This window comes from Larus michahellis, chromosome 17 (genome assembly GCF_964199755.1).
Source record: "Larus michahellis chromosome 17, bLarMic1.1, whole genome shotgun sequence".
Classification (NCBI taxonomy): domain Eukaryota; kingdom Metazoa; phylum Chordata; class Aves; order Charadriiformes; family Laridae; genus Larus; species Larus michahellis.
The window spans coordinates 4,741,626-4,767,116 of NC_133912.1; the positions used below are offsets into that span (position 1 = coordinate 4,741,626).

Here is a 25,491-nt window from a genome sequence, read left to right on the forward strand (position 1 = left end):
ATTTTCAAATTTCAACCAGGGCGTGCAGCTGCAAGTGTCGTATAAATAACAAATGCTGCTGTTGTGAATAGGGAGTGCTTCTTTGATAATCTCCACTCTCTTCACATTCTTTTTTAAATGCTTGAAGGAGCAGCAGTGCTTGATCTCTGATGTACTAAATTGGCTTCAAAAAATAATGTTGGAATTCATCATTTGAAAAAACTCCACACAGAATACTTGTCCAGCCTGCTGAGCCTTCATTTTTCTGATATACAGTAAATGAGCTAGTTTTGTCCAATATGTTAACAGCCTTCAATTTCTAATGAAATGAGTCATTTGCCAAACTGCCCTCCTCCCTGCACTGACTCACTGTTGCTTTAGGCTGCCTTCACTTGCTATCAGTCTGCTGTGCGAAGTACGGTTGCACATCTAAATGTCACTGTTTAATTTCAAGGTGCAGGCAGTGCTATTCTTAGCTCCTACTGAAATTCTGCCCATGATTTACAAAAAACAGAACCAAACAAAAAAAAAAAAAAAAGCAAAGGCAATCCCTTGCTAACGGCACGGCTCCTGTGAGAGTTGGTATGTGATGTGTTCCGTGCGAGTTAGCGCTGCATGCCCGAGAAGCATCTCCTGTGCAGCCTGGGAGTCGAGAGCTCCAGCAGCCTGTACTCTGGACAGGGTGGAGTGTGCTCTGCATGCCCTTCCTGGTCAGCTGTGGGGTGATGGTCGGTACTGACAGCCCTTATCTTTAAAGGCAAAGGAGAGTGACAGCTTGCGCTCAACAATATGGAGCCCCTTTCCTTTTCCTGCTGCCCCTCCTGTCTCTATCCTTGTACACCCAAGTTCCAACTGCAAACTACACCTTCTGTCATCACTCAAAGGTCCCAGTTCAGGTTCCAGCCCTGTGCATGGCAGAGCGAGAACTGGAGCCACAAACTTGATTGGCACAAGTGCTGCCCCGTGGGTCAGCACATCCACAGCATCTGCCACAGGAGCCTGGTGGCAGGTGGCAGTGAGAATCTGCACAACAGTGGTCTGATAATGGGTTACCAGCTGTCAGCTCATCTGGGGTAACTGTTCCCTAGCAGAGCTCACTCAAAATTGCTTGAAAGAGAGAGACATTAACACCTTATCTGTCTGAGGGTGCAGGCATGCACACAGCAAGGTACCACAGAGGACAGCCATTTGATTGGAGTAAGGCTGAAAAGAGAGATTTGTTAGTGGCCCCCTCCCAATATTGGGCTTTTAAGCAGCTACCAGGAGTGGGTTTGTCGAAGGCCAAGCCTGTGGGCAGCAGTAAGAGATGCTTTTTCATGCAGTTCTTGCTCCCAGCTATAGAAGTTTTCTGCCCTTTTCCCACTACGTGGTGTCACAGGGGCTGGACAGGATACAGGTTTTGTGTAGCCATCCTCCTAGCAACTCCCTGTGACTTTTCCAGTCCGTGTTTTGTGCCATGTAAACATTCGATGCAGTTCACAGCACTCCTGCTAGAGCCTGACCTGACGTGATTTCTGACCTCTGATCAGCTTTCAGCCTGAGGCGCTGAGACCAGCTGAACGTTTGCGGGCGTCCATCTGTCCGCTTGATCCCCAGGGACGCCGAACAGCCACCGTTTTCCACCGTTCAGAGCCTGCCATTTCCCTTCCAGTGAAGGAAGCCACGCTGAGAGCAGGCAGCGAGCAGCGCTGACGCGTGGGTGTCACCTTGTCCCTTAGCTTGGTGCATTGGCACCGATTGTGGACGAGAAAAACTTAAGATGGATTAAAAAGCAGGACTGGAGATGCTGCGGAGGCCGGATTCTGCTCTGTGGAGAAGCCGATGTCACCCTGAAACACTGCAGACAACATGGTTTCCTCTGCTTGGACAAGAATGAGGTGTGGGGAGACATCAGAGAACACTGCCTTTTGCCTTGTTAAATAGAGCACGAAGGATTAGAGCTGCTGGTATAATTATCGTACCAAGGGAGATTTACCCAAGCAAAAACGCTGTAGGAAGCCCTCAGGAAGCGTTAGGCAACGAGTTACGAGCATCAATATGCGAAATGCCGTCACTCCACTCAGGGCAGAGGGCGATCTCCCAGGGCTGTGCCCCAGGGCAGACCCCCTGCACCTCCAGCTTTCCCACCGGCAAGCCAAACACTCTGTTTCTGGATGGATTTGATCCCCCTGCCGTTAATTCTGCTGTCAATCGCGTTTAATCGGACATCGTTCCTCTGAGCCGGGCCCCGCATGGCGCCGCCATTTTGTGCCCCCCTCGCCGCCATTTTGTGCCCCCCCGCCCAGCAGCTCCCTTCCCGCAGCCCCCCCCTATGCAAATCAACCCGTCAGCCCCGCGATCTGATTGGTCGTTCCCGCCCCGAGGCGCCTTCCCCCCTGGCGCGCGAAATATGCAAACGAGCCTCCGGTCGGCACGTTGCGATTGGCTGCCACTCGCTCTTTTTCTGTCCCCGCCCCCTCCTTCAGCCTACGCTCGCCGGTGTCGTCACCCGCATGCGGCCGCTGGAGGGCTCTCATTGGCTGCCGCGCCCACGAAGCTCCGCCCCCTGTCCGTTGCGGCGCGGGAGGCGGTTGGGGCGGGGGAGCGGGGAAAGCGCATGAAGGTTCGAGAATACCGGCCGGCCGGCGGGCACGCCCCCTTCCTGGGTGCGTCACGGCGGGTGCGGGTTCCGGCAGACGGCCATTGGCGGGCAGGGCGGCGGCCCCCGCGAGCGGATTGGCTGGAGCGGAGAGAAGGGGCGGGTCCTTCTGGAAGGTTCTGAGGGGGTATATATAGGTGGCGGGGCGGGCGCCCAACAGTCTCATTGAGCAGTAGCTTCCGTCGGTTTGCTTCTCTTGTGCGCGTCCGGGCCTGTCTGCGCCGCTCAGGTAACGGGGCCTAACAGCCTGGGGGAGGGCGAGTAGGGGGGAGGGCGCGAGGGAGGGAGCCGCACTCCGGTGTGGGCCGTTGTAGTGGGGGGATCAGGCTGCAGTGTGGTTGGAGGCCGCTCTGTCTCTGCGGCGGTGGGTTTTCGCCTTTCGATGAGGTTGATCTGCCCTTTTTTTCTCCTAAATACCACGCAACGGTGGTTTTTCCGATTTCCTTATCCTCCTGAAGCGCCTGGGGGGTAGGGGGAAGGGGAGGAGGGATAGAGGAGACTTAGCGTCCATGTTATCTCCCGCCGGGAGCGCCCGCGGCTGTCTGGGAGATGTGGGAGGTGGAGCGGCGTATGTGGGGCGGCCGAGCATGCTGGGGTTTGTAGTTTACAGAGACGGGAGGGTGGTGGGGTGCGAAGGAGGAAAGGATCGGGCTCGTGGGCCACCGCCGCGTGGTGGCCGGGGGCCCCGAGAGCTCGGGGGGGCTGTGGGTGGTGCGGGGCGGGTTGGGTGTCAGCGGGGCTGGGGCTGTGCCAGGCTCGGCGCATGCTATGGCCGGGACTCCATTTCCCAGCACCTAAGATGTCTGCCGGCGGTCACATGACCCGGGCGGGGCATGCCGGGAAATGGAGTCCCGCGCCACGTGGTGGAGGGCCACGTGGTCAGGCGCCACGTGACAGCGCTTTGAAAAACTTCTAACGTCTGCGGTAGAGCCGTCGCTGGTGTAACACGGGATAACGGAGCAATGGAACCCTTCAGTTTGAGTCCAGTTTTACATTTTAACGAATTTTTTTCCCTCAGACAAGATGTCGAAGGGACCAGCTGTCGGGATCGATCTTGGAACCACCTATTCCTGCGTTGGCGTGTTCCAGCATGGGAAGGTGGAAATCATCGCCAACGACCAGGGCAACCGCACCACGCCGAGCTACGTCGCCTTCACGGATACAGAGAGGTTGATCGGCGATGCCGCAAAGAACCAAGTTGCAATGAATCCAACCAATACAGTTTTTGGTAAGGCTGCAAGATTTGCATACTTAATGCACAGAAGGTTAGCACGGTGATAATATTTTACTGACTTAGAACAGAGTTAAGACTTTCTACTGGAAATGAAAACTCCTAACTTGATTTCAGTCTGAATAATACACCTACATTACTAATAATAAGGCTTCAATTATATAGTGGGAAAGTATGTGCCTTACAGTTAAAAACTTGCTGTGCTGCAGGTTGTTTTTAGTGGTTAGTGTTAAGTGGCCTTGACTAAGTCTCTGGGTCTAGTTCCCTGATGGCAGTGTGGTTTGTGGTACAGCAGCTGTGGTGGCTGTGAGGTGATAGTAACAACCTTGTGTGTGTGCAAGAGGTGAAACTTCACAGTGCCTGCAGCTGAGCCTTGAGAAAGGCAATAAGAATTTCAAGTTAAGTACAGTGTTCTAGGGTTTTCTGCATTGTTTCTAGGAAGATCATCATATTCTCTTGTGAATGAATATACTTAACATAAGTAACTTGTTTTTTCTAGATGCAAAACGGTTGATTGGACGTAGATTTGATGATTCTGTTGTCCAGTCTGATATGAAGCACTGGCCTTTCACTGTGGTGAATGATGCTGGCAGACCAAAAGTCCAGGTGGAGTACAAAGGCGAGACAAAGAGCTTCTACCCAGAAGAAATTTCTTCCATGGTTTTAACCAAAATGAAGGAAATCGCAGAGGCCTATCTTGGGAAGGTGAGGTTTAGAACTTCAGTGGAATGTAACAAATAATTCTGTATGCATGGGTAGTTAAAATACCTAACTGACTTTTTTACTTGCCTTGTTTTGTAGACTGTTACTAATGCTGTGGTGACCGTACCAGCCTATTTCAATGACTCTCAGCGTCAGGCCACAAAAGATGCTGGAACCATTGCAGGGCTCAATGTCCTGAGAATTATCAATGAGCCGACTGCTGCTGCCATAGCCTATGGTCTGGACAAAAAGGTATGCTGCTGCCTGGCTATTGTCTCTGATGTCCAACTGGTAAACCTGCTAAACAAGCAGTAGAAAACTAATTGCATTATGAAAATTGATCTTTTCCAGGTTGGTGCTGAAAGGAATGTTCTTATCTTTGACCTTGGAGGTGGCACCTTTGATGTGTCAATTCTGACTATTGAAGATGGCATCTTTGAGGTGAAATCCACCGCAGGTGACACTCACTTGGGTGGAGAAGACTTCGACAACCGCATGGTCAACCACTTCATCGCTGAATTCAAGCGGAAGCACAAGAAAGACATCAGCGAGAACAAGAGAGCAGTTCGTCGCCTCCGCACTGCATGCGAGCGTGCAAAGCGTACTCTGTCGTCTAGCACGCAGGCCAGTATAGAAATTGATTCTCTCTATGAGGGTATTGACTTCTACACATCCATTACCAGAGCTCGATTTGAAGAGCTGAATGCTGACCTGTTCCGTGGCACCCTGGATCCTGTGGAAAAGGCCCTGCGGGATGCCAAACTTGACAAATCACAAATCCATGACATCGTGCTGGTTGGTGGGTCGACTCGTATCCCAAAGATTCAGAAACTGCTGCAGGATTTCTTCAATGGCAAAGAGCTGAACAAGAGTATCAATCCTGATGAGGCTGTGGCTTATGGTGCAGGTAATGACAAACTCATGTCTTATGTGTGCTAAAACTGGGTGGTGGTCTTGGCAAACTCGTACTCTCTGAACTGAAGTCTCAGTGCAGTACTAATGTAGGCCCTAGGTATTCCACCTGAGTGAATAAAGCTTTTCAAAGCAGTAAAAAACACAACTCTGACTTGCAGTGATGAATCAGATTCCAAAGCCATTCGTAGTTTCCACCAGAAGTCTACTAATGATGGCCAAATACTTCCTTGGATGTCTGAGCGAGCCATAGGGTTAACTGTAGGGTGCAGTCTGTATCTGTTGCAGAGCTCTTAATATTTTTTTGTGTCTTCCAGCTGTTCAGGCTGCTATCCTCTCTGGAGACAAGTCTGAGAATGTCCAGGATCTGCTGTTGTTGGATGTGACTCCTCTGTCTCTTGGTATTGAGACTGCTGGAGGTGTCATGACAGTCCTGATCAAACGGAATACCACCATCCCCACCAAGCAGACTCAGACATTCACTACGTACTCAGACAACCAGCCTGGTGTGCTGATCCAGGTAGGCAAGCAACACTAGGCTGAACTGATAAAAGCGCTCACGCAGTCATAAGGCCCTGTCAACACTTCAGCAGTTGATACTTGAAGGAAATCTTAAACCAGAGGTCTTGTGTCCTTGCCATTAGCAAGGAATGCTCGTACATACCTGGTTGCTGTGATGAAAATGATTCCAAAGCCATTCGTAGTTTCCACCAGAAGTCGAAAGACTTGTGTTGGTCCAAGTACCTTCCTTGGATGTCTGAGCGACCATGTCACTTTAGGATAATACCCCGTTATGATTTAGTAATGTATGGTTGAATTTAGGACTTAATTTGCTGGTTTTTCCTCCTAGGTATATGAAGGAGAACGTGCTATGACTAAGGACAACAACTTGCTGGGCAAGTTTGAGCTGACTGGTATCCCCCCTGCTCCCAGAGGTGTACCTCAGATTGAAGTAACCTTTGATATTGATGCCAATGGCATCCTGAATGTGTCTGCTGTGGATAAGAGCACTGGCAAGGAGAACAAGATCACGATAACAAATGACAAGGGTAAGGATCACATGTTTCTGAGGGTGCAACGCTGGCTGGCTGATACAGTTAATCAGAACTTGGCTATAAGGTGTGTGCTTCTTGCTTGACAACGATGAGCCTTGGTTTTTTGGTGCGGTAATCCACAAATTTCAAAGGCGGCTCACAAAGTGGATTAAGATGAGGGCACCTGATAGTTTATGGGCCTCTCACTGCCTGCCTGCCCAGGCTAACTTCAGGTGCAGAGTTTGTAGTGCGTGGGAGGCTGTAGTCCTCCACTGAACATGACTGATCAGAAAACTTACCTAAAACACTTGCTGTGTTCTGCAGGCCGGCTGAGCAAGGAAGACATTGAGCGTATGGTTCAGGAAGCAGAGAAATACAAAGCAGAAGATGAGAAGCAGCGTGATAAGGTGTCTTCTAAGAACTCCCTTGAGTCTTACGCATTCAACATGAAAGCTACTGTTGAAGATGAGAAGCTCCAGGGCAAGATCTCTGATGAGGACAAGCAGAAAATCCTGGACAAATGCAATGAAATCATCAATTGGCTGGACAAGAATCAGGTATGTCATATTCCATGTTTGGTCAGTGTTTTACTACTAGTGTCTAGCTGAGCTACAAAGAAAGCTCAAGAGGATGGAGAGCAACCGGTTGCTGTGATGAAAATGATTCCAAAGCCATTCGTAGTTTCCACCAGAAGTCGAAAGACTTGTGTTGGTCCAAGTACCTTCCTTGGATGTCTGAGCGACCACAGCTAGCAAGCCTATAGCTTACAGTGCCTCCTAATTTGAGCTGGCTAGCTTGCAAGTATGATCTGTAAGGTCCTGTTGCTCTAGGAGCAATTTGAGGGAGTTGTAAATCAGGCTTTTTTGATGGGAACTAGACAAAGAGCTCAAAGTTTGAGAAGATGGGCAAAAAATGCAGTAACTTATGGGCTATGTATCCTCTTAGTGAGAGCAGCAGGTACTGAGCTTTTGTCTTTTTTCAGACGGCCGAGAAGGAGGAGTTTGAGCACCAGCAGAAGGAGCTGGAGAAGGTGTGCAACCCCATAATCACCAAGCTGTACCAGAGTGCAGGAGGAATGCCTGGTGGGATGCCTGGTGGATTCCCTGGTGGTGGAGCTCCTCCATCTGGTGGAGCTTCATCTGGACCAACCATCGAGGAGGTGGACTAAAGGCACCATGGAAATGCATTCCACTAGCAGTTAGTATTGGAGGACCCCCTGGTGGGGGTTAGATTGAAGGACCCAAACCTGTAGGCACATCTGGGTGTATTTTGCCAGATTAAAACTCCATAACTGAGCTGCTGTAAAAGTTAAAAAACAAAACATTTTTTTGGGCATTTTAAATACTTGAACATGTGCACAGGAGGGGAGATGAATACCATTGCACTTTACAGTACTGTAAACAAGTGGAAATGCAATTCCTGTCGTAATAAAAACTATTTAATGGGCATCACAATGTTTCTGTGTTCACTTCTTTGTGTACTGACAAGTATGATAAATAAAGTGAAAATAAAGGTGAATGGAGGTGATGAATACGAGCTGAGCATGAGCTTCAATAATTAGGCTCTGCGTTCAGCAGCTCAGAGGGAGGGTTGTAGTTAAATGGCTGCTTTTCCTGAAGCCTGAGTAAGGAACTGCAGCCTTGTCTTCTGGAGGTTAAGGCTGTGGGTGACACAGGAGCATTGCCTTCCCAGGTGGTATAGGCCATGCTTCACTTTCAGTCCCAAATTAGAGTAGCACAACTGAATGCTTAACCTGTAGGTACTGGTTAGTAATTTCCAGTCCAAAGCTGACCTTACTCGTGGCCACAGGGTCTCGGGAGAGCTGCAGTGAAACAGGGGTGGTTTTGGGGACGGGCGCCTCTTGGGCGCTACAGAGCCACCACAGAAATGCCTTCCTAGTGTCCAGATATACACTGTAGTTGCGGGACATTAAATAATACTATACATACATAAAACAGCAAGCCTGCATTAAGGAAGTGTTAACTGAGGCTGAGAGGACTAGTAGCATTTGCAGAGAACTGGCAGAGCTTGTTAATAAGAGCATCTTTAAAATACGGTATAAAAATACAAAGTGGATAGTTGTCCTTTGGTCCTGGAAGGATTTGCCACTTTGAGGTTTCCCCTCATTCCTTGTGGGAAGGCAAGTTCAGGGGGGCTCTTCATTTAAATGAAGTTATTGCTGGGTGGGGAGGTGGCTTTGGGCAGCCTCTTCGGTGATAATAAGCAGTTACGTTGCTTATTAGATGCAGTATTTTATTATATATTGGTATATTTATCAGTATATATATATGTTATGTACTCCCGTGGCAGGGGCGTTGGAACTAGATGATTAAGGTCCCTTCAACCCAAACCATTCTATAATTCTATGTTACGTACAGTACCAGCAATACTGCTGCCAGCGGAGCCGGGCACTGGAGTGGTAATTTTCATTAACTCTTTAGACTATAAAAATCATCACGGTTAGTGCTTATTACATATAGAGGGAATGTTCAGGATAATCAGTAATTTAGGCCTTAGTGATTTTAGTAATTTTTTACCTGGGTACTTCATGATTTAAAACACTTTTCCCTGAGCAACTTCTTTCTTAACATTGGAAAAGAATTGAGGGATTTTTGTCTTTTTTTTCACAGCAGTGCTTAATCCAAGGGGAAAAGCGATGCTCCGGTAGCTCCACACTCCTGTTGCTGCCTCTGAAGCCTATGTTCCCCGGTTGGATGGACGGATTTAGAGGGCTGCCTCTAGCTTGGCTGCTGAAATGCTGAAATGGGAGCACCTGGGAGCCTTAAAACACTTCACTTATCAGCCCTGTTTGCGTACAGGTGATCTGGATCCTTTTCTGGGTCAGGGGGATGGTAAAGGGGAGGCTGCCTGTGCTACATCCATCCCGCAGGACATTTAGGGGAAAATAAAAAGTGTCTTGAGGCATAATCCAGAGAAGGGAGCAGCGTACGAGCTGCAGGTGCCGCACCGTTAATTGTCATGTTCATTATCTCAGCTTCCTGCCTCTAGTACCAAGCAGTACTGCTCCTGGGGAGGCCTGGCGCAGTGGAGTGGCAATTTTCAGTCCATAAAAGTCACTGGAGCTGGAAGAGACTAGAAATGATCATCTAGTCCAACTGCCTGACCATGTTATCAACCATGGCATTAAGGGCATTGTCCAAATGCCTCTTAAACCGGCATTTTAATGGCACAGGGCATCAACCACTGCTCCAGGACACCTGTTCTGGTATCTGACCACCTGCTCGGTAAAAAGTGCTTCCCAATGTCCAGTCTGAGCCTCTCCTGGCACAGCTTTGAACCATTCCCAGGCGTTCCTCTCACTGGATCCCAGGGAGAGGAACTCAGCACCTCCACATCCCTTCAACGAGGTCACCCCTCAGCCTCCTTTTCTCCAAACTAGACAAACCCAGAGCCCTCGGCCGCTCCTCACAGGCCATCCATGCCCTCCAGCCCCTTCACCAGCCTGGTTGCCCTCCTCTGGAAACGTTCAAGTTCCTTCACATCCTGTCTAAGCTGTGGGGCCCGGAACTGCACACAACACTCGGGGAGAGGCCACACCAACGCTGATTACAGGATAATTGCCACTTTTGACCAGCTGGTGATGCTGTGATGATCCCCAGGACGTGTGTCCCCTCTCAGCTGTTGGGGCACACTGTGCTGGCTCCTCTTGAGCCTGCTGCCAACCAGCACCCCCGGATCCCTTTCTGCAAGGCTTCTCTCCAGCCCCTCTCCCAATTTATGCCTGGTGTTACTCCATCCTAAGTGCAGAATCCGGCACTTGGACTTGTTAAATTTCATGCCATTAATGACTGCCCAGTGCTTCAATCTGTCTAGGTCCCGCTGCAAGGCCTCCTGTCCCTTGAGAGACTCCATGGCATCATCAGTACACCTACTAAGGATGCACTCGTGTCCTGAATATAGATAATTGATAGAAATATTGAACAGAACTGGCCCAAAAATGGAGCCCTGAGGAATGTGGCTGGTGACTGATCCTCAGATGTAGCCCCGTTCACTACAGCCCCCAGAGCCCCGCTGTTCAGCTGGTTCTTCACCCAGCCCACCATGTCTCACAGCAGGACAGCTTGTCCAGAAGGACAAAATGAGGGACAGCATCAAAAACCTTTTTAAAAATCCAGAAAAAATACATCCACCGCTTTCCCTTCATCTGCTAGGTGGGCATTGGGGTTGAACCCCATCCAACAGCTCAGCCCCACGCAGGCGGACGCTCACCCCCCTGGGTAGAATGTGAGAAAACGCGTGGATTGCAATGAAAAGACAGTTTATGAGGTAAAACAAAAGCTGCACGTGTAAGCAAAGCAAAACAAGGAATTCATTGACTACTTCACATCAGCAGGCAGCTGTGCAGCCATCTCCAGGAAAGCAGGGCCTGTAATGGTGGCTGGCAAAGACAAGGACGAGAGGTAATGGTTTTAAACTGAAAATGGTGAGATTTAGATCACATATTAGGAAGAAATTCTTTATTCTGAGGGTGGTGAGCCCCTGGCCCAGGTTGCCCAGAGAAGCTGTGGCTGCCCCATCCCTGGAGGGGTTCAAGGCCACGTTGGATGGGGCTTGGAGCAACCTGGTCCGGTGGGAGGTGTCCCTGCCCAGGGCAGGGGGGATGGCACCAGATGATTTTTAAGGCCCTTTCCAACCCAAACCATTCTATAATTCTGTGATTCTATGAAATGTCATCATTCTGCGCGTCCGTGTCCGCCCCCCAGCTTTTCCCCCAGCTTTTGTTGCAGAGCACAGCGTTGTATGGCATGGAATATCCCTTTGGTGACTTGTGGCCAGCTGTCCCGGCTGGGTCCCCCCTGTCCCAGCTCCTGGCACCCCCCCATCCTGCCCACTGGTGGGGGGGGGGTGGTGTGAGAGCAGAAAAGGCATGAACTGCTCAGCAATAATTAACACATCCCTGCGCTGTCATCACTGTTTCCACACACACCCCCCCAAAAAGAAAAAAAAAACCACACAAGCCACTGTGGAGAAATTTAACCCTGTCCCAGCCGAAGCCGGCACAGTGAGAGACAGCGTGGGACAGAGACGTCCCTTTGCGACCCCACGATGTCTGTGCCTGCTCATTGCAGCGTCATTTGCATTGCCAGGAGCCTATTACAATTTCATGTTAATAACTGGGGAATACCTGAAACATTAATTACACTTACTCACAAAATAGTGTGTGTGGGGGGGTGTGGTTAAATAAAGACGAAGAACAAAAAAAGCACCATGCCATTGTGTTAGCATTGCATTGCAGCGTTTAAATGCATTTTTCACTTGGACAATGGCCACCAGATGGCAGGAGAGCAGCAGAGACCACAGAATAACGAGAAGGGTGTTTGGGTTTGGTTTATTTTTTTGCTTTCCCCCACTCCGGTTTTGATTTAAATCCCCCCCAAAATGTTTATGGCCTTTAATTCCACCCGTAGCCAGGATGATACTATCATTTCATATTAATAACTGGGAAATAACTGAAACATTAATTAGACTTACTCACAAACTAGTGGGGTGGGGAGGGAGTGTGTTTAAAAAAAAACAAAAAAAAAAAACAAAAGAGCACCATGCTGTCGTGTTAACATTACATTGCAGCGGTTAAAAGTGTAAATGCTCTTTTTTCTCTTGGAGAATGGCCAGCAGATGGCAGCAGAGACCATAGAATAACAAGGAGAGGTCCCCCCCCCCCCCCCTTGCACCCCCCTCCCCGTTTTGATTTAGGTCCCCCCCAAAAAATGTTTATGGCCTTTAACTCCACCCGTAGGCAGAAGACTATTATAATTTCGTATTAATAACTGGGGAATAACCGAAACATTAATTAGACTTACTCACAAAATGGGGGGGTGGGAGGGAGAGTGTGTATTAAAAAAAAAGGGAAAAAATTAAAAAAGGGAGAAAAAGAGCACCATGCTGTTGTGTTAACATTACACTGCAGCGGTTAAATGCATTTTTTTTCTTTTGGAGAGTGGCCAGCAGATGGCAGCAGAGACCACAAAATAACAAGGAGGGGGTTTAATGTGGGGTTTTATTATTTTTTTTTCTTTTTTCACACACCCCCCGTTTTGATTTAGGTCCCCTAAAAAATTGTTTATGGCCTTTAATTCCCCCCCTAGCCAGGAGGCTACTATAATTTCGTATTAATAACTGGGGAATAACCAAAACATTAATTAGACTTACATACTACTGGGGTGGGGAGGGAGCGTGTTAAAAAAAAAAAAAAAAAAAAAAAAGTTAAAAAAAAAAAAGAGCACCATGCTGTCGTGTTAACATTACATTGCAGCGGTTAAAAGTGTAAATGCCCTTTTTCCCCTCTGGAGAATGGCCAGCAGATGGCAGCAGAGACCACAGAATAACAAGAAGGGGTTTAATGTGTGTTTTTTTTTTTTTTTCTTGCACCCCTCTCTCCGTTTTGATTTAGGTCCCCTAAAAGAATGTTTATAGCCTTTAACTCCACCCATAGCCAGGAGGCTACTATAATTTCATTTTAACAACTGGGGAATAATCGAAACATCACTTACTAAATAGTGTGTGGGGGTATGTGTTTAAAAAAAAAAATTTTAAAAAATTTAAAAATTTAAAATAAATAAAAAAAAATCATTAAAAGAGCACCATGCTGTCGTGTTAACATTATATTGCAGCGTTTAAAAGTTTAAATGCTTTTTGCCTCTTGGAGAATGGCCAGCAGATGGCAGCAGAGACCACAGAATAACAAGGAGGCCTCTCTTTTTGGCTTGCCCCCCCCCAGGTTTTGATTTAATTCCCTAAAAAAATGTTTATAGCCTTTAATTCCACCCGTAGCAGCATTTCCCATTATAAGTGTGCAATATCTTTATTGCTGTAGGGGAGGTTAAATGAAAATAGGTTTTGGAAAGTGGTATTTTAGGGTATTTTAGAAAGCAGCACTGTTTTCACAGGAGGGCATTTCTGGGGTTTATTGGAGCTGTGATTCAGGATTTTCAGGCTTGTCAGGCTGAGGGACGAGGTTTCTCAGTGAAAAATCATGAAAAAGTGCAGAAACAGGCTGAGGGTCAGGCCATGGGGGTGCAAAACTGAGCTGGGGAGAGAAGGGGCTGCTGTGGGGGTCTGCAGTCACACCAGCACTTGCACGAGGGCATAGTGAACTTTTAGGGAAGTAAATGAATGAAAACAGTGTCAAAATTGTGAGTTTCTACATTTATGACAACAAAGAAGCCTGAAGAGTTGTGTGCAAAACAGGGGAACTGTTTTTAGGTTAATGTTTGGTTAATTTGAGAAGCTCTTGAGTTCAAGTTATTTCCTTTTCTTTTCTTTAACAACTGTAATTCATTTTTTCATTTATTTTATTTTTTAAAAGATTTAAATTCAATATTTTTTCTTCTTCTGTTACAAGTGTTTCTTAATTAGGCACAGATTGGGTAACAGGTTGGAATGTCCCCAGCCGCACCTGCTGAGGCTGATGCCAAGGGCAGGCACCTGTGTTGCTGCCCCGTTTGCTGGGTGCCGGTCATGCTGCTGCCCCGGCAGCACGAACAGAGGCCAAGAGACAAACACCGGTAACGTCTATACAATTTTATTTTTGTGGGTTTTTTGAGGATCTTGTGTTCATTCGAAGTGGCAGGCTTTTCAGCTTTATTTTCTTTACCGGTGAGCGAGATCTGTGTCTGTGGGGGCAAAGAGAAGCAGCGAGGCTGCATCTGACAGTGACAGCAGAGCTCTGGGGGCAAACTCCCCATTCGGGTTCCCAGTTTTCCTAACTAGTGAATTTTGCAGCTAAGCAGCTACTGCAAAGGCTTTGATCTTGGGCCACTCAGCTCCCGTGCCTTCTGCTACAACTATTTCTTTTTTTTGTAATATCTGGCCCCTGCTCTAAGGGCTATGAGAGAGCTGGCTGTGGGAATCCCCTCCTTTGGTTACTGCCTTAACAGAAAGAGCAAAGTTAATTCATAGTTTATTTGGGGGTTTTAGGAGCTACCGGGGTTTTGTCTCCCTGGAAAGCCTCATTCAGGCTGCCTCTCCCGAAGCTGTTAGGTATTAGTCCGGTAACAGCAACACTGTACAGGAAAGACCATTCGTTTTGAATCCAGTATTGTGGCTTCTCTCTGGAGCCTTAGTGGCGAGCAGAGGACTTTTTCCAAGTCTCTCCACTGGGTATGGAAATGCTGGGGGACTTGTTCTCCTGCATGGTTTCACACTGAAGCGCAGGGGGGTCTGAAATGCTGATGTCCAGGGCAGCCTCTCCCTGCGGCTACTCTGAAATGCTGTAAAGACTTAGAATAGTCAGTGGAGTAAAGTCCAGCTAAAGTGAGATATATCAGTGACCGGTGCTGCCTGTCTTAGAGGAAAGGATGAAAAATGTTTCAGTAAATAGGCTTAAGGAAGGGTTTTTACTTGGTATTTCTCTAGAAGAGGCTGAATTTTGTTCTGCTGAGGAGGAGCCCTTGACTCCCTGCAGGTAACACCAACGTGCTGCATAGCCTGTTCACAAGGCAGGAATTAGCTTACGGGTTTGTTTTACAAGCTCAGGAGTCTGCGTGGACGCTGCTGACTACTTTTTGGGTGCCTTCACCAAGGTGAATTAAATCTTTTTTCCTTTTCAAAGTGTTCTGGTGTCTGCTTTCGGAGATAAAGAGTGCTGTGGCTGTTTTGTAGAACTGGCAAGGAATATGTTACTGGCTCGCCCCTGTAAGACCTCCTGCTTTGGGGTATTACAAAATTTCTCTTTGTATGTGTGTGAAAGAGAGACAGAGGGCATTTATTTTTTGATAAAACTAGGATAGAGGTACGTATCCTAAGTTTGGGCTTGAAGGAGTCAGTAACTGGAGTCAGTGACCCAGCTGGGGAAGAGCTTCGTCCTTGCTGGCTGGGGTAGAGCCAGGCTGACCTTCCAAGCAGCCCTCTCGGTCCTGTTCAAGCGCCGAATTCAGCTTCTTGGAAAACCACAGCCTAAGGGTTACACAGGGAGTCCGGGAGCAGACGTAAGAAAAAAGCTCTAGGTTCCTTGTACAGCTTTATTGTAGAACTTGAAGCACTGCTGGTGAGGGAGGGAAATCTGTGTTTGCTCTGGGAGTTACACTCAGTTTATTTCATACACATACCGCAAAATGCAAAGAAAAGGAGCTTTGAGGAAACTTTCACAGTTTCTTGAAGAAGAAAGCAGGATTGAAAGACAGTTTTTTGGGGTTAAACACTCATGTTTTCCAAGTAAATGCAGGTTTACAATCTGCAGTAGCCTTAGGGTTAATTAACCAAGCTGTGCTTGACTTTTTTGCCTTGGAGAAGAGGGAACTCCCTAACCCCCAACAACTGCAAAGGTGCTGTTAACTCTTTCAAATAATTCTTGGGAACCCGCATTAAAAAAGACAGTAATAAAAATAATTGCTAGGAAAAGTGAGAGATGGGTGTTTAGTGGTGGGTGGCAAGAGCTGGTTGTAAGGAAAGGGCATGAATCAAAGCTGTGATGTGAAATGGCCATTATAGAAGGGCTTGCTGTAAAGGCAAAATGCAGCTCAACCAGGAGACCACGCAGCCTGCTCGCTGCTGAGCCTCAGTACTTGTCTCCTCTCTCTGGTCAAGTGCCTGTTTTTTCATCACGCGATTGACTCCGTGGCTGTTTTGTTCAGGCTGAAAGACAGGAGCGCTTGCTGGAGGAGGTAGTCAATGCAGAGGTCCTGGGGCCTTGAAAAAGCAAGGATTAATAGGTTTTGCTGCCTTTGAGCTGTGCACCCAAGTTAGCATTAAATAAAGGCTTTCACTAGCAGATAGGCAGCCATGGCTGCCTTCGGGGTGCCCGGCCGGGCAGCGGGGTCTGGGCTGTATCGGTCGGGCAACCGTCTGGGCTGTATCGTGCTGGCCCTCCAGCTCCTGCAATGTGAGGGGCTGCATAGCCCAAGCTCCCCATGTCTGAGCTCTGAGCAGCTCATGGAGTCCCCCAATTCCTGCCCTGGTCGTGCTTTCCGGGAGTCAGCCCGGAGCCCTGTGGTGGGGCGGGATGCTCTGCCGCTGCCTGCCCCCCTCGTCCTCCCATGGGTTGATGCCACAGGTTGTATTATCCTCTAGAGCTAGTGAGGAGGCAGAGGGATGCACAGACATACGTGTTTTGGGCTGGTTTATGTGCTTCAGCAGAAAGTAAAGCAAACCTCTGGCCATATCCGTCTGTGTTTCATGTATTTGGGGGGGTTACTTAACATTTAAAAGCAGCAACAGAGCACCTAAGCCTCATGTCTGGGGAGCAAGGTACATTCACCCGATTTGCAGTCTCTGCCCCGTCACTGGGTTTGTTAATAGCACCACCTTTAGTTAGCAGACAAATGGGTACTCGGCAGCCCTCTGCTCAGCCCTCCTTCTCCCCTCGTGCTTTTTCTGCCCTTCGTCCACTATCCCACATCATCATCCCTTTTCTGTCAATTTCCCAACAATGCCTAATTCTATTATTCGGAATGATTTCCCACCGGGCGGTAGTTTATTTCTGTCATCAAATCTCTGATGAAATCTTTAGACATGAAATATTTAGCCGGATACCAACAAATCGCACATAGTGTTAACGTGTCACAAGCTGCCTGGAGACAGCATTAGGCTGTAATTTGAAAGCGAGTGAAGTGATAATGCCATGCGCGCTGCTTTTGTGAGCATGCATTAATGCATCTTTTGCCAGGGCCGGTCATTGACAGCAAATCGACTCCCACTAATAGTATGCGGGAGGGTGGCAAAATTGGGGATGATGCAGAAAATAAAGCATATTGACCAGCCAACTGCAGCGCCTCAGTAGCCTTTAATCTATTATTGCCCTTGATGGGGATGTTTTAATGCAACTTTACTGTCAATCGCATTTATAGTCGCACACTCTGCCTGCTGGGGAGCACTGTGAAAATGGCAGAACTCGGATCATGCTGTTGCTTAGAGCTCATAGTTATTGATTGTGGTCGGGCTCAGGAGTCTGGGTTATAATTATTTCATTAAACCATTTAATGGTTATCAAATATGAACCCTTCTACCATTCCATTTAGGAAATGCAGCGAGCTTTAAGTTTTATTGCTAATCCATCTTGATCTTATTTTTCTTAAATTGTCCGATGCTCCCAAGTAGTCGCTGTTCCCCTGCCAAGGCTCTCTGCGTATCGATCCCGGGAGAGCTGCTCTCAGGGACGCCAGCCTCTCACGTGGAACAGGGAGATGGGATTATACGTGAATAAGCCTGCGTTGACAGACCATCCCAAATAATAACTGGATGCCCTGGTCCCCTCTCTGACCGGTTTTTGACACGGTGGAGCCACCCCAGTTTATTGATAGGGAAGTTCTACATTGCCAGCCCTGTCTGGGGGGAGAAGACACTCGATCTCTTCTCTTATGGAAGATAATTCGTGCCTCAGTTTCCCTGTGCCTCAGTTTCGCATTTGACCAATGGAGTTCCTTGCTTATTTTTCACTCATTTTGGGTTTAGGGATGAAAAAGGCCAATTATTACTACCCATATCCTCCCCTTATTCAGAGATAGGCTGTTCACGCCTGTAAAGGAGGGAGGAAATTCCCCTTCCAAAGTGTTCTTAATTTTTTTATGAGAATGAAAACAATTATGTTGTTTTTCTCATATAATCAGAGTATGGCTGCATCCTGCTTGGTCCCAAATGTTTGAGGCAGCCTTAAAAGCACAGCAGGCAAAACACAGTCTGTCGCTGCATCTCTGACACTGAGCGTTTCCCTGTCTTCCCTGGGTGTGTTATCCTCCACGAGGCAGCTTAGAGCACTGTGTACTGGTGTAACAGGACTGGGGGGGGCATTGGAAAAACAAGGTGATTTTGGGGAGCTGCTCTTGGCTCCTGAACCCCTAGAGGTGCGAGAGCTGTTCTTGGCACTGCCAGGGACACTCTCTGCGGCCTTTGGGGTTGTTTTTTCTATTAAAGTGGCCCAAATCCTCTGAATTCCTCTTCATTTCACTTTTCCTCCTTGTGAGTGGCAGATTAAGTCAGGGCTTAATTCCTGTAACTGGAGAGGCCCACAGGAACCAGAGGCACTGTAGAGATTCCAGGGACTCTCATCGGCTGCACCGGGGCACGCTTCTGCCCTTTCTCACAACCCAGCGCTTTTCAAACGTCGCACAGACCTCACGATTAAAGTGTGGAAAAACTGGGTGAACCCAGGTCTAGGGGGAAAGGGAGGCTTTGAGGAAGTATCTTGGTGTGCATTTGTATTCCGGATCCATTGAAAGCCTGTATTCGTTGGCACCTTTTCATTAAAACCCTGGATGCTCTGGAAAAGCTATATCTTAATTTGAACAAACTGATTCCTTTTTTCTGTGGGCAGGCGATAGAGTTTCTGCAGAGTCCTTTATCAGTATTCTGTGCTGCCTTCTAGCAGCTGCTCATTTTATGTTGCCTCAACCTATGCTGACCTCATTTTCTATCACAGAGCAGTGAAGGATTTGGTAAAAATTAGTTATATTAGTAGCTCCCGATACAGCCAGTTTATTTGTGATATGACAAATATTTCAGCCATTAGGATCTTTCCATCTCTTAGCAGCTTAAATGCACTCACTTATATTCCAAATCACTGCTTAATTTAAAAGCCTATTTGTCTAGATTGTTGCAGGCACGAAAAAAAATGCAGAACACTTACCCTTTCAAATAGGCCCGCAGCACAACCGGAGTTGTGCCTGTGATTGGATCTCCTGCTCCATAACTTTACACTCAGCGAAGCCACAGACTAATCACTTAGTGCACGGCAGAAGCACATCAATTCCACGGAGGAAGGGGTGGGCGCAACGCCGAAGATGCGGAGGCTGGATTGCTGCCTTCTCCCCTCCGTGGTAGTGATTCACCGGCTGTGCCTCAGTTTCCCCACCCGCCCTGCTGGGATGTGGAAGGCATTTGCCAACTTTCTGGAGCTGCTCGGTTGCCCGCCAGCTTGGGAATAGTATGTGCGCAAGTGTAAGAAAGTCACTGTTGTGTTAGGGAAGGGTGGGAAGGATACAAAGCCAGCCCTGGCAGTCGGGCAGGGTGTTCTGGTGCCTACTAAAGCTATTTCTGAAGACTGCTTGAAAAGAGACTTCAGCTCCACGGGGGCAAGCAGGCAGGCGATATGTGCTGGTTTGATACTTTTTGGGGGGCTTTCATGTTCCCTGTGACCCGAACAGTTCCATAACGTGAATAAACTCATGGCAGTGCCTAATGTCTTCAGCCTTGTTGGCCTCTTTTTTCGATCCTGTAGTTCAGGGGAGGGTGGAACTGCAGGGAAGATGCTGGGCTGCCCACGAACTCCTCCTAGGATTCAGCCAGGCTGTTTCTCCAGGCTGGCTTTTTCCACACCCAGGAGGTCTGAATGCTTCTTTTAGAGACTTGCACATTTTCAGTTGTTCGAGATAACTCCAGGGTTGCTTTAAGGAACGTGCACTGTCTCTTGCAAAGATGGCAGTAAAATCCCTGGAGCTGCTGATGCTCCTGCTGCGTGAAGGTGGCCAGCTCTGCCGGGCTGCCCTTGCTCTCTCTGTGCATTCCCCTGAGGAACTTCTCAGTTCCCCTTTGACATTTTCCTTCCACCCAAAGCCAGGAAGCAAACCCATGCCCTGAGCGTCTGCCTGGCCAGTGAAAGTCATGGGAGGACCAGAGTTTTCTCTGCTGGCTCCTTGCCCTAGGAGGGGCTCTCTGTCTGCGTACCGCACTGGCTTTCTCCACTGAGCAGCCTCCAGCTCCGGCACTGGTTCTAATGGACACGTTTAAATTCATGGGCCGTAGCTGTTTAAAGCCAGCAAAAGGGAGCACTGTCAAAGACTTAGTTGTTGGGGTTTTTTTTGAAGGGATGAGCTTTTCTTTAACTGGCTGTGCAGAATCCCCAGGTAGGCTGTGTGATGCACTTGCTGCTTTTTCTGCCAGCCCTGTTTTACCCTCCCTGCAGGGCTGCAAACCTTCCTCCCCCTCCAGCAGCGCCCTGGGTCTCAGCTCTCCCTGTTGGGGTGAGACACACTAGACTTTTAGCAGATGAGACTCAAAGACTGAAGTTTATTTGGGAGGAAGAAAGGATCCCCAAGTTAACCCAGTTCGCCTCTGCCTCCAGGGGTCCATAGAGGGAGCCACTTCCAAGTCTTTACCCTCCGTTACTCCTTCCCCTGGCTCTCCGGAGCCTCCTCCCCAGTCAGTAGCTGGTGTTTCTGGATCACACCTTGCAGCTTTGCAGGGCAGATAGTCCCAGGTTTGATGAAGTGCAGAGCAACGGGAAGCGAAGGAATTCACCAGCTCTAAAAGGCAAGTGTCATTTGCTTTTGAGGGAAGGTTTTTTGCTCGTTAGTCCCTCCAGCTCGCAGGCATTGCCTGCTGCTGATAATTCTGCAGAGCACCTTCTGTGGTTGTGAAGGAATTTTTTTCTTGTGTAGGAAAAGGAATTTAAAAGTAAAATCCTGCTCACATGCAATTACTGGTTTTGATTGTGTCAGCTGGGGTGTCTGACATCTTCTCTAAAGGTAAATTATCTCTAAAATTGTATGGTATTTTATAGTAGTTTATGGCAGAGGATTCTGACTAAAAATAATACTACTAAGGTAACTCAGTCTTGATAAATTCTCCTGCACCTTTCACAATTAAGGAGTTATGATGGAGACATATTTAATTGCTAGAAAAAGCCACAGAAAACCAGAGCAAACTGTAATTCTTGCTTAGTTTCACTATTCAACTTGCAAGACTCTAGGAGTTCAAATGCTGATGGAAGTGTATCGATTTTCCCCTATATTGAATGCTTCCAAAAAAAAATCTCAAACAAAAAAACCCAACCCACCTCCCGTGATGCAAGTCCCATGGTTCCAATTAAAATCACCTGTTAACTTAAAAAGGTCTCTTTTTAAAAAGGGTTTAAAAGATTTTCATTTAATTGATTCAATGTAAAATGCCCTTTACAATTACCACTATAAACTACTTGTTTCCCACTGAGTAAGACCCAATTTGAGATGTTTATCAAGACTTTGCACCCTTTCCACTCTTCATACTGAGTTCTTAAATTCCTTATTGACAGCTTGCATCTGTCAGCAATGGATATTTTTAGTTTGTTGCAAGAAAGCTTTTAAAAGGTTGTAATGGCTTGATTTTGTCTCTGTGGTCTCAAGCGATAAATCAGCTCTGAATGGCCTCATAAGTGTGGGCAGTGCTGGGTGCCCTTTATTTCAGAACAGTAAAATGACATGATTTAACAAATTTCTTCTTTCCTTCCTCTGAGTATTTCCATAAAGGCAGCGCTGTTTAGTGCAGAGATCACACACCTCATTTTTCTTTACTTTTTTTTGTCTCTTACTCACACTTCTTCACAACTAATAAACATTGTGGCACTGACTGGTTTCTGCTGAAGTCTCTGTGGTGGTGATTGTGGTGCTCATCTACAACTTTGTCCTCAAAAGACTAACACACATACCCCCCAATTAAGACAAGTGCACTTTTATTAGAAGACAATTTGTTATTTGAACACATTTGCTAGCTTACTGTGCGTACAGACTCTGTTTTATCAGGTGAGACAGGCAGAGAAGCGCTGGGTTTGCAGCGCACGGAGTACATACACATCCCCCTGTTGTATTTTAGCTCCCAAAGTCTATCAGGGGAGAGTTTATCCATCCAGAAAGACACAGATTTTTTTGTGGCTGCGAGCTGGATGGTTTTACAGGCAGTCACACCCCCCACCCCCCCCCCGCCCCATATTCTCAGAAGGGGACCCAGGCCCCAAAGCTCATCCCTTAACATAAGGCAGAAAGGCCACAGAAATTCTCTGACCACCTGGGGGGGAGGAGCATCTGATGGAGGAGTGAAAGAAAAAAGTTGTTATAAAGGATTCAGAAATCAAAGTCCACCTTGTTGGGTGTTTTGAGGAAGCCAGGGAGCCTGGGTGTGTTTTAGTCTGAGATCCTTCATCTAGCGAAGGGCAGTTTTCCCCCTTGAGGACTTGCAGCACCCTGAGAAATCATTCCTGTAACCACAGCTCTCTGGGCCTGTGAAACACTAACATTTTGCACACAAAAAAAACCCTACTTTGCAGTTTTACACCACAGGACTCTTTGAGCCCTCGGGTTTCTTGCAGAGACAGGCACCAGGGAAGGGTCTTTCTGCAGAGCTGGGCTGGGGATGTCCAGGCACCTGCTGGTAATTGGGGTTTTCCCCAGAAAAACCAGCAGCTCCTCTGGGCTTGCCAGACCTGTGAGGCCCAGAGGGACAGAGATTTTTCTCTTTTGCAGCCAGTATAGTTTGAATTTAGGAAATACCAGTCCTGCTTCTGAGGGGTGTCCTAAACTCACAGCCTTCTTGCTGTTAAGCCGAGCCCCAAGGTGCCCAGCCTTCACCCTGTAACATCCATCCCAGTGAGTGCCAGCACTGGGTCCCCCCCGGCTCCCAGGGGTGCAGGCGGGGGACACAGAGACATGTCTGCCCCCAGCTCTGCGAAGTGCAGCCGGAAGAGGCTTTTTGCCTGCAAACCCGTTTGTGTCTCCATTAAAGCAGGTGCTCTCAGCCGAAGGGAAGCACTTCCATTTGGCACCGGGAACACTTGAAACTTGTACATCTCCCCCCACCCCGCCACCCCAGCCATAGAACAGTCTGGCAGTAAAAGTACAACCACATCTCCCCTCCTCGAAACAGGGGCTGGCATTTCATGTGGTTTGGCTGGATTTCAGCCTTTTCCCAGTGTTTCTGGGGTATTTGGATCTAGCTTTTCCACCCCAAAATTATTTTTAGTTAGTCTGTGGATGTAAGGGGTTTCTCTTCTTTTTATTTCCCCCTTGTTACGGAAAACAAAGCTGAAATAATGTGTTGTCAGCTCCAGGGAGCTGCAGGTAGACAGAAAGCAGTGTCTGAGCTCTGGTCTCCTTAGCCTGATGGCGCTTTAAGGCATCAGGAGATTAAAACCAGGGTAAAAGTTGGAAAAGCTGGAACTAGCCCTGCTCTGAAATGTGTGCCCACGTCCAGTACACACCTCAGCCACCCTCTGTCACCTTTGGGGGACAGGAGTGAGTATGTGGGTTTGCTTGGGGTGCACCCACCTTTCCTGACCCATCCTGCACTTACACAGCCCAAGGATGACGGCAAATGCTTGCTGTGTACATCGGGAGCCAGGAGAGACCTGCCGGCCACTGGATGGAGAGTGGGGCATCCCAAAATAGCTGTAAGCATCACATTTTTCCTTTCCTCTGGGCAGGCTGGGCTTTTTCGGGCTGAGGGGCTGAGAGGTTGCCAAGCTGTAGAGGTGGGGCAAAGTGGGGTGAAGCAGGGATGCTGTGTGGTCAATGCCTCAACCCCCTGAATCCCTGGCCTATCTCCTTTCTGCGGGTGGGGAAACTGAGGCACGAGGAGATTTTTTTTCACCCCTAAATGCAAGCAGAGAGCGGCTCAGCCAGAAGCCCAGGTATTGATCTGAGACCAAACTCTGCCTCCTCTCTCTCTTCCAAAAAGGCCATATTTGTGCTGCTCAGCAGTAATGCCGCAATTTCTCTTTAATAAAATACACTCATAGTCACCTGGCCTGCTAAAATCCAGCCCAGCTCTCTAACCTACGTTTGCTGCTAATAAGAAACCCTCCTAAATTACCCCAATTAGAGTTTCGCAAACGGAGAGTTTGTTTCCACACTTTCAATCAAAACTCTAGCCGGACCTGGGGAGAGAAGATGTTAGCTTACAGCCCCCGACGCAGACATGCTAATTACAAACCACAACAGGTTAAAATGTCCAGCACACAGGTGATAAATATGGGTGTAATTATGGGTTATTGTAGGAGCTTAATTAGGATAGCCGTAATTAGCCTATTTTTCCCGAGCTTCATTTAGCAACTAACAAAATCAAATGGAAAGTATTTTAATTTAAAAGGCTTTCTCAGCGTAGGGTTACTAGAAGAGACTTAATTACTCGTTGATAACTATGAGGTGGAGAAATCACGTCTTTTGTGCCAGTAGTAATAAAAAGCAAGGCTGTTAGCCAAAAAATAATACCCAGCAGGTTTTTAGGTTTCACTCCACGTAAAAATCTGGGAGTCCTCACCTTGGGTTTAGTGAGGCTTAAGTTGCAAACTGGCACCTAATCCTCCAGGGAAGGGCCTCGTGTCTCTTTTCTGGGCTCGGGGGGGGACACACGGGGGGACAGGGAGAGCCAGGGGTCCCCCTGCACCCCCAGCTCTCCTGCCCAACAGCTACCTCCATCTGCTCGGTGCCCAGAGGCTGCTTCAGGGGCATCCCAGCGGGTTTAAACACCAGGGCTTGAAGCTGAGTTTCCCTCTTCCTAGGAGAATTAACGAAGGAAAAGGGGAGAGAATTGGCAAGTTTTCAGAGAGAGGTTTCTGGGTGTGGGTGTAGCAGTAAAGGAGTGTAGAGGAGTAGGTTTTAATTCAGGTGCCCAGGGTCCAATTAAGTCCTTCTTCTGTTTGTACTTGAAATACTTGTGCTGTCAGAGCCTCTGTAAAGCTCTGAAAGTGCCTTGGAGCTAGTAGCAGGCTGGTGTGCCGATGGCAGCAGGAAAAAGCCCTCTCGTGTGGGATCTCCAGCCTCTAGACATGGAAAAACTGCAGAAATGCTCAGCTTCCTTAAGGTTAAATAAAATAACCAACTCCCCGATCACTGCTGGTGTTGTGGGAACAGGGCACAACTCATATTCAACATATGAGGGGTTTGGGGCATTGCTTTTTTTAAAGAAACCCCTCCTGCTAACATCCCTGTGGATTAGGTTGCTCATTTACTGGGCTTGAAAACATTTTCCTGTTCATGGGCTAGACAGATGAGACTCTAAGATTCCTCTCTTTCTTGTTCATTTAGGGGTGAAAAATTGCCAGCAAGAATTCAATTAGCATCATATCTGCTTAGCCCGGACTGTGCTGAGGGCCTTCCTATACCCATACTTTCAGTGCGTCGTCTTCACAATAGCAGCATCTGCTTTATTATGAGTTGCCTAATTGATTCTGACATGCCCAGTTATTATATGTTAACAATGTCCTCTAGGGTGAATAGTTAGAGGGAAAGGGAGGGGCAATCACAAAGATGTTTTTCTTCTGTTTCTTGGACCTCCCTTCAGAATTAAAAGCTGTG

General features: G+C 47.8%; 1 protein-coding gene and 3 non-coding genes across 4 annotated transcripts; all 4 read left to right on the forward strand.

Annotated features, from left to right (window-relative positions):
• Positions 1 to 2,551: 2,551 nt before the first annotated feature.
• On the forward strand, positions 2,552 to 7,944 carry HSPA8 (heat shock protein family A (Hsp70) member 8). Its single transcript, XM_074561246.1, has 9 exons — positions 2,552 to 2,846; positions 3,636 to 3,845; positions 4,348 to 4,553; positions 4,650 to 4,802; positions 4,902 to 5,457; positions 5,780 to 5,982; positions 6,313 to 6,511; positions 6,821 to 7,053; positions 7,479 to 7,944. Exons 2-9 carry the CDS (start codon positions 3,641 to 3,643, stop codon positions 7,662 to 7,664), a joined length of 1,941 nt encoding a protein of 646 aa, XP_074417347.1. The 5' UTR covers positions 2,552 to 2,846; positions 3,636 to 3,640; the 3' UTR covers positions 7,665 to 7,944.
• On the forward strand, positions 5,618 to 5,708 carry LOC141732480 (small nucleolar RNA SNORD14). The gene has a single exon (XR_012584119.1). It is a non-coding gene; the product is annotated as a small nucleolar RNA SNORD14 (small nucleolar RNA).
• LOC141732477 (small nucleolar RNA SNORD14) lies at positions 6,131 to 6,227 on the forward strand. The gene has a single exon (XR_012584116.1). It is a non-coding gene; the product is annotated as a small nucleolar RNA SNORD14 (small nucleolar RNA).
• LOC141732479 (small nucleolar RNA SNORD14) lies at positions 7,142 to 7,238 on the forward strand. Its single transcript, XR_012584118.1, has one exon. It is a non-coding gene; the product is annotated as a small nucleolar RNA SNORD14 (small nucleolar RNA).
• Positions 7,945 to 25,491: the final 17,547 nt, after the last annotated feature.

Bases quoted from the DNA above. Each gene is read 5' to 3' on its own strand.
- HSPA8 (XM_074561246.1), top strand. From the start codon at position 3,641: ATGTCGAAGGGACCAGCTGTCGGGATCGATCTTGGAACCACCTATTCC. The intron at 4,554-4,649 runs GTGAGGTTTAGA...CTTGTTTTGTAG, and splicing joins CAGAGGCCTATCTTGGGAAG to ACTGTTACTAATGCTGTGGT. The intron at 4,803-4,901 runs GTATGCTGCTGC...GATCTTTTCCAG, and splicing joins CCTATGGTCTGGACAAAAAG to GTTGGTGCTGAAAGGAATGT.